Here is a 16,070-nt window from a genome sequence, read left to right as displayed (position 1 = left end):
GGCGAGTGATTACATTAGAGCCCGTTTAGTGGCTGTCGGCTGCAGCGTTCTCCTTCAATTCTGGACCAGTTTCCAGAATTGTTATCCATCATTGATTGAGCACTGGATGCCATTCAACACGTTGGACCTTTTACACAGAACAGCTATTGCACTCACCGCTGTGAGTTATATGAAAAGGTCAGAGGTCATCGCCGGCGTACAGAAGGCGTGACACCACATCACATGTAAGCTGGTTTCCAGTAACACCTTCCTACTGGACTGACCTGCTAAATAAACTGAATTTACTGCGTCTGTGTGGGTGAGAACTGCTTTGTGAGATATGTATGTCATTTGTTTGTTTTGTCTTGTAAAAGAGATCTTAATCTCAATGGGACTTCCTGAACAAATTAAACCTAAAACATTGAAATACCTTTGTTTTCTGATAAATATTGTGATGCAATGCTCCTCTCTGCTCTGTCCCGCACAAAGCTTGCTCCCTATGGGCCAGAATCTCCCGCCTCCCGCCTATCTATTTATAGACCCCGGTTTCTCTACCTCAGGATGCGGACCCCAGACCAGCCGCGAGAGTCGCATCTCTGCTCCCCAATCTGGGTTGAGATTAATCTGCCGGCCTTTACGGCGGGATAAAACCTTGTCTCTGACCGTGGGATCAGTGATGGAGGGCCCTGCGTGGCGGAGAGAATTAAATGAGCCGGTTCTCCGGTTGGCCCGCTGGTCGCTGATGAAGGCTTGGCGGGTGGGTGGGGGTGGGCTGAGCACGTGACCGAGACTCTCCAGGGGAGTCGGGATGCCGAGAGGTGGAGGAGGGGCAGACATGTGACCGGCATGATGAATAGAAACACGCTGACATAGCATGAACACACCATGTCCCCGTTCATCCTCGCACAAAGCTTCATCATAAGCCTCTTTCCTTCACTGGGTATTGATTTGCTTCTGTGTACTCCTACATGCAACAATCACATCTGCAGCAATGCAGCCTGCACGCCATCATGCATAGGGCCCACTAAGGCACACAGTCCCTCTGCAGGCAGTGGTGTGATGGGGCGGAGCCATGTGGATGAGTGAGCGCACACGGGGGGGGGGGGGCTGGGGGGGTGGAAGAGGAGCAAAAGGCTTCGGGCCCCGGACACCAAACGAGGACCAGAGGATGTTCTAATGTCACACTGTGTTAAGAGGGCGCATGTTCATGTGTGTGTGTGCATTCGTGCCGCATCATGACCTTGAAGTGCTTGACATTGGATTCTATCTGATTTCTATCTGTTGATGTGTGCAGTGTTGGTTCAAAGTCAATATCCTGCACTGACCTGGACATGCTTACAGTATAGGTGCTTAGTTTTATTCATTAATTAATCATAATGTATTAGGAGAAACACCTAGTATTAAACAATACTTTTTCAAATAAGAAGGAACATAATCTCCTTCTTAAACAATAAAACGTTCACTTTTGCCGTCACCGCCTTACTTGGTCTGGTATGACCAGTAGCTTATGGCGGCTAGTGTTAGCCAACTTTAGATAGATCCTGTACAACTGACATTAAGGAACACATTTGATGACTATATTGCTCTTGCTCCTTTGTGTGATCACGTACACGACCCCATCGCTCGGAGTACATTACATGTGATACAAGAAGGTGATTACCACCAGTGTCCCCAGGTGTCTGTGGAAGTACTGGATCTAGAGTTACATGTTTCCCACGGGTTGATATTAGTCGTCATGGTCATAAGCAAGCTGGGTCTATGCGTGTGTGGGAAAGAATGCAACAGGCACCGTTCTAGCAGCCTTGTTAATCAATCTGCACTTTAAACTTGCATTTTCAGACGGGAGCCTTCCTGATACATCCTACACTTTACCAGTTCATCCACCTGATTCCACTTTGCCGGGCTGCAACATGTGCGGTCCGTGTCCCGACCACTCTTCCTAATGAGTTTCATGCCTGACATTGTTAAACGGCGCCCAAGGAGGATCGAGTGATTGACCCGAAAAAGGGCCAACAAAAAGCCGGCGTGTCCTCGGGATCACCAGGCGGCCGACTACTGCGACTTTTGTCAACACATCTGGTGACCGCTGGTGAGCAAGAACTGATTTAACTGCATTGGCTCACATGTAGACCACCCTGTAAACCAGCGAGCGGGTGTGCAGCCCGGAGCTGCTGTCCTGATCATCAATGGGAGTCTGACTTTGTGGATTGATGCCGTTTGAATCAGTGGAGGTACTTTTAGTGACCTTCATCGGCGCTTTCATTTAAAGGAGCGCTTCACCCATTTTACACATGAAGCACAAAAACATACGAGTGGGTTTACTTTCTACACCGGCCCTTTAAATTATACATCTCTACATATGGAGGAGTAGCCTCCTCAACTGTCAGGTGAGATAACAACACATGTGAATATTGAAATTCAGCCGCACTTTCCTTTGAAGACCAACTTTGTGATCATTTGTTGGATACAAGTGAACTACAGAAAAAATACTGACTCCATGTTATGCAAAGACCAAAGACGCTGGGCATTAACTGTACAGTGATGTTATCTTTCACACGTATAAAACAACAGAGGGGATGTGTCGACACCAGATTGGTCTGAGATCTTATATTCCATTATAAATATAAATATATATATATATATATATATATATATATATATATATATATATATATAACAGACCTATCGATTCTCTCTCTCCTCTCCAGGAACCTGTGTACATTATCACGTCGCTCACAGGGAAGCACACATGTCACCTCCTTTCTCTGTTCTTCTGGGATGCTCTCCTGAGGCTCTGACAACAGCAGGGATGAAGAATGTTTCCGTTACTATACCTCCAGATCGAGGCCGCGAGGTGTACTCTGGAACGTCATGCCAGATGTAGTACGTCGCATACGGTCTCCACAGAAAGCACAGAAAAAAAGCCAAGCAGGTGGCGCTTCATACAAAATCTGTCTATTTACCGTCAATCCGAGCTAAGAGCCGGAGTGATTCTATAGCTGGTAGCTAGCTAAGAGGGGAGACGGATTACCAGCTGCTGTACGAGCCCCGCGATTGGCCGACAGCTTCTGTTGTCATGGTTCACATCCCTACAGATGGCCGTGGTTACCGTGGCAGGATCAGCATCTGCAGCATCACGGGGAAAGAACATGCTACGCACGCTGGGAACATCTCCGCATCGTCACTTCTCTCCGACCTTGTCGGACATGGTTGAGATGAGATGCTGTCCAAAAACGGCAAGTTCAAATCTGCTTGGACTTAAACCAGCAGGTAAGGAGAACTTTCTGCATGTCCTAAAAGCACAAAAACACCAGGAAGAATCGATGTAGACGTGCTCAGACGCAGACAAACCCACCGTCTCCTGGCTTTTGTTCGCCCGTTTTCCTCTCCCTCATAGATCACCAGGGTCAGTACAGCGGGTATAAGCTCCTCTCTTGCCCCAGAAATGACAGTCCCATCTGTCAGCCAAACTCCCCGGGACCTTTCGCATGCACGTAAGCACAACTGGCATCTCTCTGCAGGCACAGGAGGCAAGCCTCCCGCTGCCCATCAACTAGACACGCATTGACATTATGCAGAGCGATCGAACGCAAGCTTTTGTAGTATTTAGCAAATATTTCGTCATCTCAGCGACGGCTTACTATTTCCAATTTGACAGCAAAGTGGATGAAACGCTCGCCCTCTCGCAGCTTGAATCCTTTGAGTGCAAGATCAGAGTGACCTACCTGATTAATAAATCCTCTATTGTGGTCCACAGAGAGCATGGTGTGCCTCCTGTGAGGTCAGGGGCAGGATGCCCGCTAACTCCCCTTGTGCTTGCGGCAATGGTAAGATGAGAGGCTAAGGGCTCAGGGCCTGAGCCCCGCTCTGGACTCTTGTGATTATGTGTGAAAGTCAGAGAGAATAGCGGAGACGAAGATCAGCTGTCGGGCTGTCGGTCAAAAAACCCTCTCCTCTCTCCTCAGATGCTCTCTCCTCGGACGCTCTTCCCGTGCGGGAACATGGCAGCGACCTCACTCCGAAAAAGCCCACCAAGAAGACAACATAAATACAAAAGCCGGGAGCTCGGCACAGCTCTGACTCTGCTGCTTCCCGACTGCTTTCATCACAGGTCTGCATCAAATGTTTCCGACAAACGTCCATCCGCCAATCCCCTCCCTCCCTGGAGAGATTAGCGCTCTGACATCACGGATGCTTCTGCTCCGATGAGCCTTGTAGCTCTGTGGCTCTGTTACCTAATAGAAGCCATGGGTCACAGGGAGTCAAATAACGGCATCCTGTTCGAGGGGGCTTCACGCAGCCCCGTCGCACCTGGCATGGTCGCCACACACCTTGCAAGAAGCTAGCGATCCGGGTTGGTGTTGCAGTCTTGCTGAACACAGGTTGTGCATCTTTAAGTGCCCGTGTCTGAGCGCGTGTCTGCACGAGCTACCTGCGGCGAAGAAGCTGCTCTCCGGCTGCAGTGCATCGTCAGCAGAAAAACTGTGATCCGAGGCACGGTGTGCTAGAAACGGATCCGCAGGAACAACAGTTTCTGCGGCACCGCCTGTCAAATTACAATAACGCTGTCTTTTGTGGTTTATGGCATCAACATTATGGCATCAATATCCGACATGTGTAACACTCACAGGTGAAGACAGAAAAAAAAAAATCACACTATGATCTAATTTTCTAGATGCCTCTCTCTCCTCATCTCTCCATCTGTCTCTCACATTCTCCACCCAGCTCCGTACCTCCATGCCCGCTTCAGCTCCCTCCCCACCGACTCTGCTATAATTAACCGTGGAGGGGAGCACAGGCTCCTGGGAGAGAGGGCTTCCTGCCCGCACAGTCGGACACCACGCTCGAAAGAACAAGCCTCCGTCCGCTCTCACTGATCTCCTCCAAACCCCCACCGGCCAATCAGCCGGCCCCTTAACCGGACAGCACTGGCAGATGGCCCGCTGTTACGTCACGGTTGTAATTAGGACCGGGACACTCAAGTCCAAGTCAGATCCAGGACCAGGAGTTTAGGTCAAGAAGTGGTTCACAGGGGGAGACCAGCAAAGAGATCTATCTCTGTGACGTGGTGGGGAAGCACGGGGGGGGGGGGGTGTTCCTCACTGTTCTTATAACACCTATTTCACAATTAATGTGTGTATTTCATCAGATTATTTGAATTGACAGGCTAATAATAGAGTGGTGCAGGAATGAGTCAGCATCTTTTGCACTTCTTGTTCCCTCATCCCGAAGTTAATGTGTTTTTTTTTTTTTAATGTGTTTTTGGTGAGATGCCAGAAATAAAGTCTGTGGTTAACACGAGTATCTGAGATCTTAATGTTGGATGCTACCAAGTGGCTCCCTGAGAGTACCAAAACCTCCTCACTAGTTTATACTCGCGCTCATGCTACCGTGGGGCAGTTTGTTTACAGCCTATTGTTAGCGTTTTACTTCTGCTACAACAAGAGGTGGCAAATATCAATGCATCCTCGCAACATTTCGGAAAGCGAGAAGTCCCGAAGGGAACACATGAAGTTCTATTAAGCGGAGGATCCACCGTCGCTGCCACTGGCAGACACTTTGTGCTCGGTCTTGTCCTCAGTCTGGCTCATGGCCCGCGGTTGCGTAAGCGATATATTTTCTCACAGCAAATGACATGAATCCAAAACTCTTCTCCGCGACCGGCTCAATTGTCTCCTTACACTCACATCCAGTGAGCTCCTACAAAGAAATTGCACTTACTTCCCGTGACGTATTATTATTTATTTACCCGGCGTGTCCTCGGCCTTGCGCGGCTGCCAGATCCAGAGTGACTCGTGTGACAATTGCGATCTAAAAATACACGACATCTGCTAAACGAGCTGGCTAATGAGAGTTATGAAGCAAATACAGCTGTGCAACATTACTGTAGATTACAGATTATAGAAAACATGGATCAGCAGCAATTTGTGATCACGTCAGAGCCATCAGGAAAGTAGAGCAGCCTGGAGGAAATCTGCCGAATGGTTTTATAAAACTTTTATTTCTTGTCCCCTGTGACTGATATGTTTTATGATGCTTTATTTGAGCCACCTGATGAACGTCAGTCCAACAGTCTCTCTCTCTTTCTCACTTCTAACGACATTCACGACACACTGTGTGACCTAACCTTTCATTATTTCGGCCTTGCCCTTTACATCTCTTGACTTCTTGTTTTCTAACAAGTGTATCGAACTGAGTTACCGCTGACATAACTGAGCAAATCGATGTGACATTTGCTTTCCTCATTCCTGATGAAGAGAACGAGAGATGTACTCACCACATCTTTAGTTGCTTGGGAACTTTGCTCCTGCAAGTAATAAAAAAAGAAAAGAAATAAGTGAACGGGACAAAAGCAGGACAGGTGGACACGTTACCACCTGTTATATGCTACATGCAAGTGTCCCAAGTGAGGCGATCCTGCTGTAAAGTGATGGAGTACAATAGTATTGTGTTTGTACTTGTCATGTTTTGTACATACTAACACCTCACATACTCATACGCATCCTGGCGAAACCCGTGACAACACATTCGCTCGCTGCGCATGGCGGAGGGACATGAGCGGCAGTGCGTTACGACGAAGGGGAAGCGACCGCATCGAGCGCCCCCCCCATCCGGCTCCACTGTATACGCCGCGAGCTCCGGAAAACTAAGACCTCGTGTATAACACGTCCACAAATAGACCAAACGAGGAGAGTATTGATTCGCCTCCAGCACAAAGCAATATATTTCATCTCTTCTTCTTTTTTCTCGGCACAGTCTAACCTGAATGCTAATGAAGGCTGACCGCAGAGACGCAGGCTCTTACGTTTGAGGCCCCCCACGAAGCCTTCTTCTGCAAGTGGGCTCTGGGGGGCCTTATTATGCTTTCCCTGCCGCACTCCACCGCCAGCTCTCACTTCTGATGGATGTGGATTTAGTGCACACAATGTAAAATAATCTGATTACTTTCGATAAAACACATTTCCTTTTCTAAAAAAAAAAAGTGCGTAGCCTCACACAAAGGCCAAATGGGTTTATGAATAATACATCGCAATAATCCAGGTTAAACTCCTCGTGGAGAGATGGTGAGCGACACACCTCCCTCGGGTGAACCATCTTGGAACCCGCAGTACATGTACTCGTAAAGTAACAGCCGGCTTCATACAGGAGAATTAAAAACTGGGTCGAATGGTGGACCATATGATTTGGCTGAAAGGCGACAGACAGTGAACGGGCACAACGGGAATAACCGCAGCTCTGCCGCGTAACACCGTGCCGACCTGTACGGATGCGGCACGGGTGCCTTTTGTGCGAAGGCGTAGGCGTTCGTGGTGATAGATGCGCAGCGTATGAAGAGTGCGTATCAATTCGTGGTGCGCAACCTTCACCCCGATACACCGGTAAAAAAACAACTCCAAATGTGGGTCATTTTGAAAATAGTGAATATGAACTCACGCATTGCTGGGACGTTTCATCCCCAAACTGTTTTATTCTAAAGGGACGTCACGACCAACAGTCCGGTTCAGCTTAGATGCACGCGGTGAAAGTGAACGTAAACACAATAGCGTGTGTACTCACCGTGGGTAAGAGCGGCTCCATTTGAGCTCCTTGATCCGTGATGTCCATCTTTTTTTTTTCTCCTCGGCTCCTCGACAGGCGAGTCGTGACGCGCTGCTCCGCTTCTGCCAAACGCTGCTTGAAGACGGCTTCTTTTCTCTCTCTCTCTCTCTCTTTCTCTTTTATTATTTGTGCGTTTTCCCTTTCTCCCCCCACCACCACCTCACATTCACCGGCCGGGTTTTCTCAAATGGATGTAGCGCAGCATCCCCGTCCTGCCCCGCATCATTTACGCATGAAGGAGGGAGGCAGCGCTTCCTAATATCGCACGCGTTCGACCCCCGGACGATGAGGCGCACGCGGGTGTGTGTGTGAGAGAAGCGGAGCCACTGCGCGCGCGTTTTTTTTTTATATCCAGGAATTAATTTGCTAAAGCTATTCCTTCATAAATAGCAACACAAACAGACACACGCGGATGCAGTTTATAAACAAGGGTCGCCTCTTCAATTACAATTATTTTAACAGGGGCAATTGTGGATTCATCCATAGTGTATCTCCATTATCTAATTCTCTTATACGATTCAAACTATTTCTATATGATCTCTTTGTTTCATGTATGCGACCCACTTGCATGTTCTCAACCACTCGCCTGCGCCACGCGAGGCCCCTTTGTATGAACAGGTTGAACCATCTTTATGATCATACAATCTGCTTCGGCTGTTCATCGCTATTCTATGATATGGCATCAAATGTTCTTGGCGACAACAAATAACACAGGCTGCGGTAATGCGCTGGCACGACCCGTCATTCCGTCTCGCTGCAGAAGAGCACGCAACGGTGCGCCGGCATCAGCATCCGGATTACACAAGGATGCTGCTGCTGCTGTGAAGTTGGTGCACTGGCGCCCTCCTGTGGCGAAACGACGAAATTGGACCCAATTAGCGCCGCAAACGGCATTGGTCGCAGAGTCATTAGTGTGATTTGTTAACGCAATTCAGTTGCGCACGGTAATGCCATTGCATTAGTATCACAGAGGACCGCGATGTGAGTGTGTTGTCACTGGATTAACGCAGGTTTTAATAATAAAAAGGTGGATTTTAGTGTGATTATCAGTAAATCAAGGGCCGAGGACACGTGTCCCAAGCTTGGTCATTTGGAAAGTGATTTAATCTATACAGCATATAGCTATGTAAAGGTGGTTTATTAATAGCACGTTCTCGGGCTATTTGGACCAAAATCACCAGATCGCAGTGACCACCTTGGGTTTTCTCAGACGGGATTCTGAGCTCCACAGCCACATCAAAACAGTTTAATATCTCTCAAAGTATCACCGACTCCAAAAACTTTTTTTTTGGGGGGGGGGGGGCCCTCGGTCCGTCCTGGCATCAACACCGGCGAGGGCGAAACGTTGTTGATCCGGATCCGCCCAGCCAGGCGTCACAAGCACCGACAAGATGGCCGAGATTACGGGACGAAAGTGAGGGAGGAAACAAAAACACAGGCGAGCTATCCTTGCCGCAGATGCCCGACCTGTAGCGCTGCTTGAAGGCAAGTTAGCGCATCGATACAACCGCTGGGTTATCGGTGTATTCGAGGGTCCGTTCTGCGGGTGACATCTGCGGCATGCGGACAAACCGCGCTCCGAGCCAGCTCACCGACAGAACGTTGGTCGGGTTGTCTGCGTTGGCTAGCTAGCTAACGTGCTAACCATGTTAGCCAGCTGACAACACCGCTAGCGAGAGAATACGTTATGTGAGTGACAGTCGTGTCATTTTGAAATACATAGTCGTCGCTACTTAAATGTGCTGCAGCGGGATAACTTCCCCCAAGTGGGAGAATCCGATTTAACGCACCAGTTAGCGAACTAACATTGCGGATTTCTTGCTGTGCAGCTCCAGAGTTAGCATTAGCAGACGTCTGTTAGCTTGCTCAGCTGTTTTTGGATGACTTGGTGTCGCTACCGCACAAGAAAGGGTGTGTGGGGGGACGTTTTTCTCTCTTCATACCCGTGCCCGAGGCGGTTCTCAGCGGGGCGCGTGTAACCAGGTGTCCGGGAGGATTAGCTGACGTTCACGGCACAAGTCGAGCCGAGGAGACGCCAGCCCTGCGTTGTTGGTCGAGGCGCAAACCCAGCCGGCAGCACCATGGCCCACTCTCCTGTTCAGGGTAACCTGCCGGGGATGCAGGTAAGACAGCCCTCTGAATCATCTCCGCATTAAGTAGTCGAGGTCACTGCCAGAACAAAATGTACACTTTTCTTCTTTCACTCCCCGCTGTGGGTTTTTTGTGCACGACACGCCGAACGACCCCGCTTTCCACCCGGTGACTTTTGGGTCATCTCGGGTAACGTTAACTTTCACCTCGTAAAAAAAAAAAAAACCTCACTCTCTCGAGGCCGGAAACACTTTAAAGGCTCATAGTGCACCCATATTAATGCTGCAATGGCCAGAATGAATAGGAGAACATGTATCGACAGACATAAACAACCTCAACACATTATTTATATAAACTATAATGTGTATGCGACATAATAGCCTAAAGCTAATCTGCATCTCTGCCATGGCGTCATTAGGAACTATGAAGCACGCGCACCTTGTTCTAGCCTCTGCTGCTATCTTTAGGAATTTGCCTAAAGGGGATAATTGTGTTGGGCAGATACCTCGAGGAGGTAACTGTTCCTGCATGCAGACTCTGAATGAAGTAGAGGATGCTTCAGGGGCAGACAAACTGCTGGGATTTTTGGCACACAACAAAGACTTGAGTCCATTTAGAGCACAATAACTCCTATGAAATCATGAAGAAGTCAGGTGATGATTGTTCTCAAAGGACACGGGGGCAAAGTTTTAGCTTGTCAGCCGTGCTGCAATATTTTAGGATATTTTAAATCGGGTCTACCAAGTGTACGTTTTTAAATCTGGCATAAAAAGCTCTTATTCCAATTCAAACCCAAATAGAACATTGTTGTAACACGATATGACTCATCACTTTATCGCCTCCGTCCCACACTTTCCATCAGCGGAATCACTGTTTAGTTTCTTGAATAAATCTCTTTCACGGCACCAAAAAGGGTCTTCATTGGTGACACAAGGGATCCTTTTTATTTTGTGTGTGTAACGCAGCTGTTTCATTTTTCTCTCAAGACGGGCATCTTGACCCGGCCTCTGCTCTGAAGAGGTCATGACAGGAAGTTGTTTTTGTCAGCGCTGTGCTCTTGTGTTTCCCACACAACAGCCTCTGGAGAGTTCACTTCCTGCAGCGTTTAAGTAGGGTTTCTTTTTTTCTGATACGCATGCTGCTACAGTGTGAGATCGTGCAATTCGTCCCTCCTGCCCTTATGTCCCCAAGAGGAGTTATAACTATGTCTCAGAGTGCCAACAGTCATTTTGGCTGTAACAGTGATATTGTGTTTCTCCTGGCTGGTTTTACATCTACAGCACCCAATCTGTCCGGTGCAGCCGGCTATAGAGAGGACTGAAATGTTTATCTTTGTGTTATTTCAATTCTTTTGAACCTGCCTGTTATCCAACTGTTACACTCTTTCCCTTTCACTCTCCTGTCTCTCTCTCTGTGTACACAAACACAAGGTGTTGCAACGAGTGAATTAATGTATCCTGTAAGAATGGCACCCTGCTGGTGTTTCCTATTTACTCCCCCAGCATTCAGTTCTTTTCAAACATTCCCCTTTCTTTCCTTTTTTGTTGTTTCAATCCGCTTTCCCTTCACCCTTTTCCCGTCACCGACAGAGCATCAAGGCCGACCCGGAGGAGCTGTTCACCAAGCTGGAGCGCATCGGCAAGGGCTCGTTCGGCGAGGTGTTCAAAGGCATCGACAATCGCACCCAGAAAGTGGTGGCCATCAAGACCATCGACCTGGAGGAGGCGGAGGACGAGATCGAGGACATCCAGCAGGAGATCACCGTGCTGAGCCAGTGCGACAGCCCCTTCGTCACCAAGTACTACGGCTCGTACCTCAAGGTGATGCTGGTACTAGGTCATAGTCTGTAATATGCAGGAAGTGAGCAAATGGGAAGGATTTCCCTTCCTCTGCCCACCCTTTCCCCGATTAATCCTGAATTAAAAAGGGATTTTGCCTCAGACGACATCCCACCAAGCCCTCATAGTGTCACCATGACTTGTTTACACCTCGCAATGAACCAATAACCCCCCCTCATAAGCGAGCGGTGTCTCTTTTGCCCGTCGCTGGCGGCTCACTCGCTTCTCTTCTTTCTGTCTCCACTGTTCCAGGACACGAAGCTATGGATCATCATGGAGTATTTAGGGGGAGGCTCGGCGTTAGATTTGGTAAGTGCACGTCGACGCATTCCGACACACTCCAACCCCGCCGCCTGTTTAAATAGTCTCCTTATTCATCAGATACCGTTGCTGTATGATGGAGCACATATTCATCCGCCCCGAGGCCCACCGCTCATGGTTTCTGTTTGCTTGCCCTCTAAAGATGGAGCCCGGAGCCCTGGACGAGACCCAGATCGCCACGATCCTGAGGGAGATCCTCAAGGGCCTGGAGTATCTGCACTCTGAGAAGAAGATCCACAGGGACATCAAAGGTAGCCGCGGGCGGACTGAGAGCGCTGCCGTCAGAGGCCGCAGGCTTTCAGACGACTAACTGGCATTTACGGAGCGCACGCGCAAATATCACGTAGCGCCTTAATGGTATCGACGACCACTTATGGGTTCCATTCATTATAGAGGTTGTGGTGCATCGGGGGGATTGAGGCGAACGCTGCAGCGCTTCTCTAAAAGGCTTCTGAAATTAATTGGCGATGCAGATAAATGGTGTTGACAGAGGCGTCCGATGATGTGTGTGTGTGTGTGTGTGTGTGTGTTCTCCGAGCTGCATCACGTCATCCTTCCGTCTGCCCCCCCCCCCCCGCACAGCCGCCAACGTGCTGCTGTCCGAGCAGGGAGAGGTGAAGCTGGCGGATTTCGGCGTGGCGGGGCAGCTCACCGACACCCAGATCAAACGCAACACCTTCGTCGGCACGCCCTTCTGGATGGCCCCCGAAGTCATCAGACAGTCGGCGTACGACTCCAAGGTGAGGCTCACAGACAAATGCATCAAACGTATCCGACTGAAGCAGAGTGGGAATAACTCTTACCGCACCTAAACAACCGTAATAACCCTGTGGAGCTTTATACCTCCAGTCGTGCTATGGAGCCGTTTTTTATTCACGGTGTCTCTCCGTGCTTTTCCAGGCCGACATCTGGTCGCTGGGCATCACGGCCATCGAGCTGGCGAAAGGTGAGCCGCCCCACTCGGAGCTCCACCCCATGAAGGTCTTATTCCTCATCCCAAAGAACACCCCGCCCACGCTGGAGGGCACCTACAGCAAGCCGCTCAAGGAGTTCGTCGAGGCCTGCCTCAACAAAGAGCCCAGCTTCGTGAGTAGCGTGTGTCACATTTTAAAAAAGTGTCTTTTTGTCTGGCGTGCTCATCTCACCTGCTTCCGTCTTGTTGCCCTAAAGAGGCCGACCGCCAAAGAGCTGCTGAAGCACAAGCTGATCGTGCGCCACGCGAAAAAGACCTCCTACCTGACCGAGCTGGTGGACAAGTACAAAAGGTGGAAGGCAGAGCAGTCGAGAACCACGGAGTCCAGTTCGGATGAGTCCGACTCGTAAGTTTGACACCGTCCTCCTTAAAGCTCTCGACAATCACTCGCCCCGATAAACGTCTTAACGCCTCTTTTAATGTCCGTCCAATCAGAGAGCAGGACGGCCAGGCGTCGGGCGGGAACAACTTTGGCAGCGACGACTGGATCTTCACCATCCGAGAGAAGGACCCCAAGAAGCTGCAGAACGGGGAGGGGCAGTTGGGGCCAGCAGACCAGGTGAGAGCTTCAAAAACGTCATTGAGCATCACTCGGGACATTTTTGGCTTTTTCGTTTAAAAATTGTTTTTGTTCATTTTGGCTGTTTTTGAGCGTATTGCATACAATTTGGGAAGGGTGCGTGTTTTTTAATTTATTTTGGCAGTTCAACCTCAGCTCCTTTAAATACATCTATAATAAACTGTAGCCAAAATACAGACACTCGGCTCTTCAAGCACAAAAACGTCCCCATTGACAGTGGATCAGATGAACTTCAGCCCGCTGTGACAGAACTACGTGTGCACTGTTTCACGAGGACTAACCCGTGATGTTATTTAGGGAAACACGCCGCCCTGATTTTAATAGATTACCCCCCCCTTAAGGTGAAGCTGCACTACTTTAATTTCCCTCCGCTCTGCTCTCCCCCCCCGCCCCCCGTTCTCTCGTCTCCTCCCCTTTCCGCAGACGAAAGACATTCCAAAGAGGCCTTATTCACAGAGCCTGGTCACCGTCATCTCTCCGGCATTAGCTGAGGTAAGGAGCTCCGTGTGGAGAACCAGCAGCCACAAAGGTCACTGAAGTGTTACATTTGGAAATCGGTGCCAACTAAACCTCTGCCTCCTCCCCCCTCTCTCCTCTCTCCTCACTCCCAGCTGAAGGCGAGACAGGAGCAGGTGAACGGGAACCCCATGGTCCTGGATGAGCTGAGGGAGGCCATCCTGCTGGCCGAGGAGGCCTACCCCGGCATCTCCGACTCCCTGGTGGCTCACATGGTCCACAGGCTCCAGAGGTAACGCCTCACAATCCTTTATCGTGTACATTATGTCTTTTTTCTTTAGCTGTATAAGACAATAACGTACCTTTCCTTTTTTCTCGCAGTTTCTCCACAAGCAGGACGTCCTCCTCCTCCTAGAGACCGGCTCTCTGCCCCGGCCCTGCTCCCCCACCACCAGCCCCCCCAACACCACAGCCAGGTCAGAGGGTCGAGACATTCAACACCAGCCGACCACGTTTGACCTCCCGGTGTGTGCGTGCGTGTGTGTGTGCGTGTGCGTGTGTGTGTGTGTAAGAGGGGGGGCGGCGGCGGCGGCTAACCCACTCTGTAAAAATGACTGAGCTCCAAAGCGGAGGCTTACAGCGGAACCCTGGGGAGCTTCTTGCAGCCACTGACGAGAGGAGGACTCAAGAGTTTTAAACGGACTCTGGGCTCTGCGTGCGCGCTGGACTACCACAGAGTCTCCGCGTGGAATCTGCTCGACGAGGAGCCGGAAAAATCCCACCCCCTCCGCGAAATCCAAGACTTCATTGCCCCCTCTCAATGCAGGCGTCATATCCCCAGAACCTCTGACAAAGCATGCTTGATGAACCTGCAGGGATATTATCTTAGTGTGCTAGTGCGTGTGTGTGTGTCTGTGGGCACCTGTGAGTGAGTGTGTGTGTGTGCGTGCATGTGTATGTAAGACTCCCTGTTAAGGCAAATTTGCAGCATTCTTAATGAAACCTCAGGTAAAGCGCTTTAAGTGGACTTGGAGGCAGGGGGGGGGGTGTCGATTAAAAGTCGTCATTGCGGGGGGAAATGGATCACTGTGTACAAAATGGTAACGCGCATTTTGTAGATATTGACGGATGTTTCAAAGTAGATATTTAAAAAGAAGAAGAAACAGAACATGCCTTGCCTTTTTGAGATACACACACACATCCGGCATTTCATCGCGGGCTTTCGTTCCTCCCGCTCGTCGAGCTCAGTGTTCGTCTGTGTTTGTTTTTCTCTCCAAGTGACCCGAGTTCCAATCTTCCATTTTGAATCACCGGACTAACTACGATACTAAGCGTACTTTGTTTAGAGGCTGAAGAGAACGACGACTACCTGTGCTTAAGTTTTAGACGAGTCGGTTTTGAAATTGTTGAGCACAAAGAATGGAGGCGGTTCGGCGTCGAGTGGAGCCCGGGACATTCACAAAGGGGAACCTCAATGAGCGCCGATATCATGTGAAGTATTATTTTTTTAATGGCTCCCAATTTCTCCTTTGCGTTACTTTTATTGTTAAAGTGGAAGCGAGGGACTCGCTTGTGGCCAAACGTATTTAAGGACAAGCCAAGCTGCAGTCGCCAACGCCATCCCGGACTTTCCCGTTTCTCACTTCCACGCTAGAAGTGCCATGTCGCTCTTTTTTTTTTTATGCTCTCACCAGATGTTCGTAGTATTGATTTGCACCTTTTTTTTGTCGTATTATTTTTGTATTGTCAGATCAGTCGGTTTGTTTTTGCACTTTGAAAGTGTGTCGAGTATTTAAAGAAGCCTGTAAGAAGAAAAAAAACAATAAAAGTTGCTGATAGCCATGTTTTACTATATATGTTTACTTAAGAGTTCCAGAATTTACTACTGTGCTAATGCAGCAATAATGTTGAGGAGTTGCATCAAGACGCACTTGTCAACACAGGGATTGAAAGAAATTAAGAAATACCTGATATTTTTATAACTGCAAAGATGGAAATATGGAATGCTTTATGGACATAGGCAAAAAACAACTATCTATACCTTACAGGAAAACATATGCTACGGAAATAACTACAAGATGTGTACATTTGGTCTCCTTTATCATAGCTGACAGTTTATAGTACTGTGTATATAATCTTTGCTTGTGTCATTTGAGGATTCCCAAGTTAAATGTGAGCTCCTTGTAAGCTTTCAAAGTGACATGAGAAATAAAGATCTGATGCTAACTGAGAA

At 49.0% G+C, this 16,070-nt stretch overlaps 2 protein-coding genes across 4 annotated transcripts in view; one reads left to right on the top strand and one right to left on the bottom strand.

Moving 5' to 3' along the window:
* The window catches only part of LOC116385905 (sodium-driven chloride bicarbonate exchanger-like), a 27,571-nt gene extending 19,577 nt beyond the window's left edge, over positions 1 to 7,994 (bottom strand). The window contains exons 1-2 of one of the 3 annotated variants that reach the window (XM_031851669.1): positions 7,537 to 7,994; positions 6,257 to 6,286 (exon numbers count right to left, since the gene is read on the bottom strand). In XM_031851669.1, coding sequence (XP_031707529.1) covers positions 6,257 to 6,286; positions 7,537 to 7,584 — 78 coding nt within the window. In that variant the 5' untranslated portion in view covers positions 7,585 to 7,994. Of the gene's footprint in view, positions 1 to 3,704; positions 5,339 to 6,256; positions 6,287 to 7,536 lie in introns of those variants that run through there. The other 2 variants (XM_031851666.1, XM_031851667.1) reach the window with 2 other exon arrangements.
* Positions 7,745 to 16,070, top strand: stk24b (serine/threonine kinase 24b (STE20 homolog, yeast)). The gene is made up of 11 exons (XM_031851677.1): positions 7,745 to 9,701; positions 11,259 to 11,489; positions 11,760 to 11,816; positions 11,971 to 12,079; positions 12,411 to 12,568; positions 12,729 to 12,914; positions 12,999 to 13,147; positions 13,237 to 13,360; positions 13,805 to 13,873; positions 13,993 to 14,129; positions 14,219 to 16,070. Exons 1-11 carry the CDS (start codon positions 9,660 to 9,662, stop codon positions 14,250 to 14,252), a joined length of 1,296 nt encoding a protein of 431 aa, XP_031707537.1. The 5' UTR covers positions 7,745 to 9,659; the 3' UTR covers positions 14,253 to 16,070.

This window comes from Anarrhichthys ocellatus, unplaced genomic scaffold (assembly GCF_004355925.1).
Source record: "Anarrhichthys ocellatus isolate YVR2014 unplaced genomic scaffold, GSC_Weel_1.0 scaffold12, whole genome shotgun sequence".
NCBI classification, from domain to species: domain Eukaryota; kingdom Metazoa; phylum Chordata; class Actinopteri; order Perciformes; family Anarhichadidae; genus Anarrhichthys; species Anarrhichthys ocellatus.
Note: the sequence above shows the minus strand (reverse complement) of the source record. Positions and strands in the feature narration are given on the sequence as shown.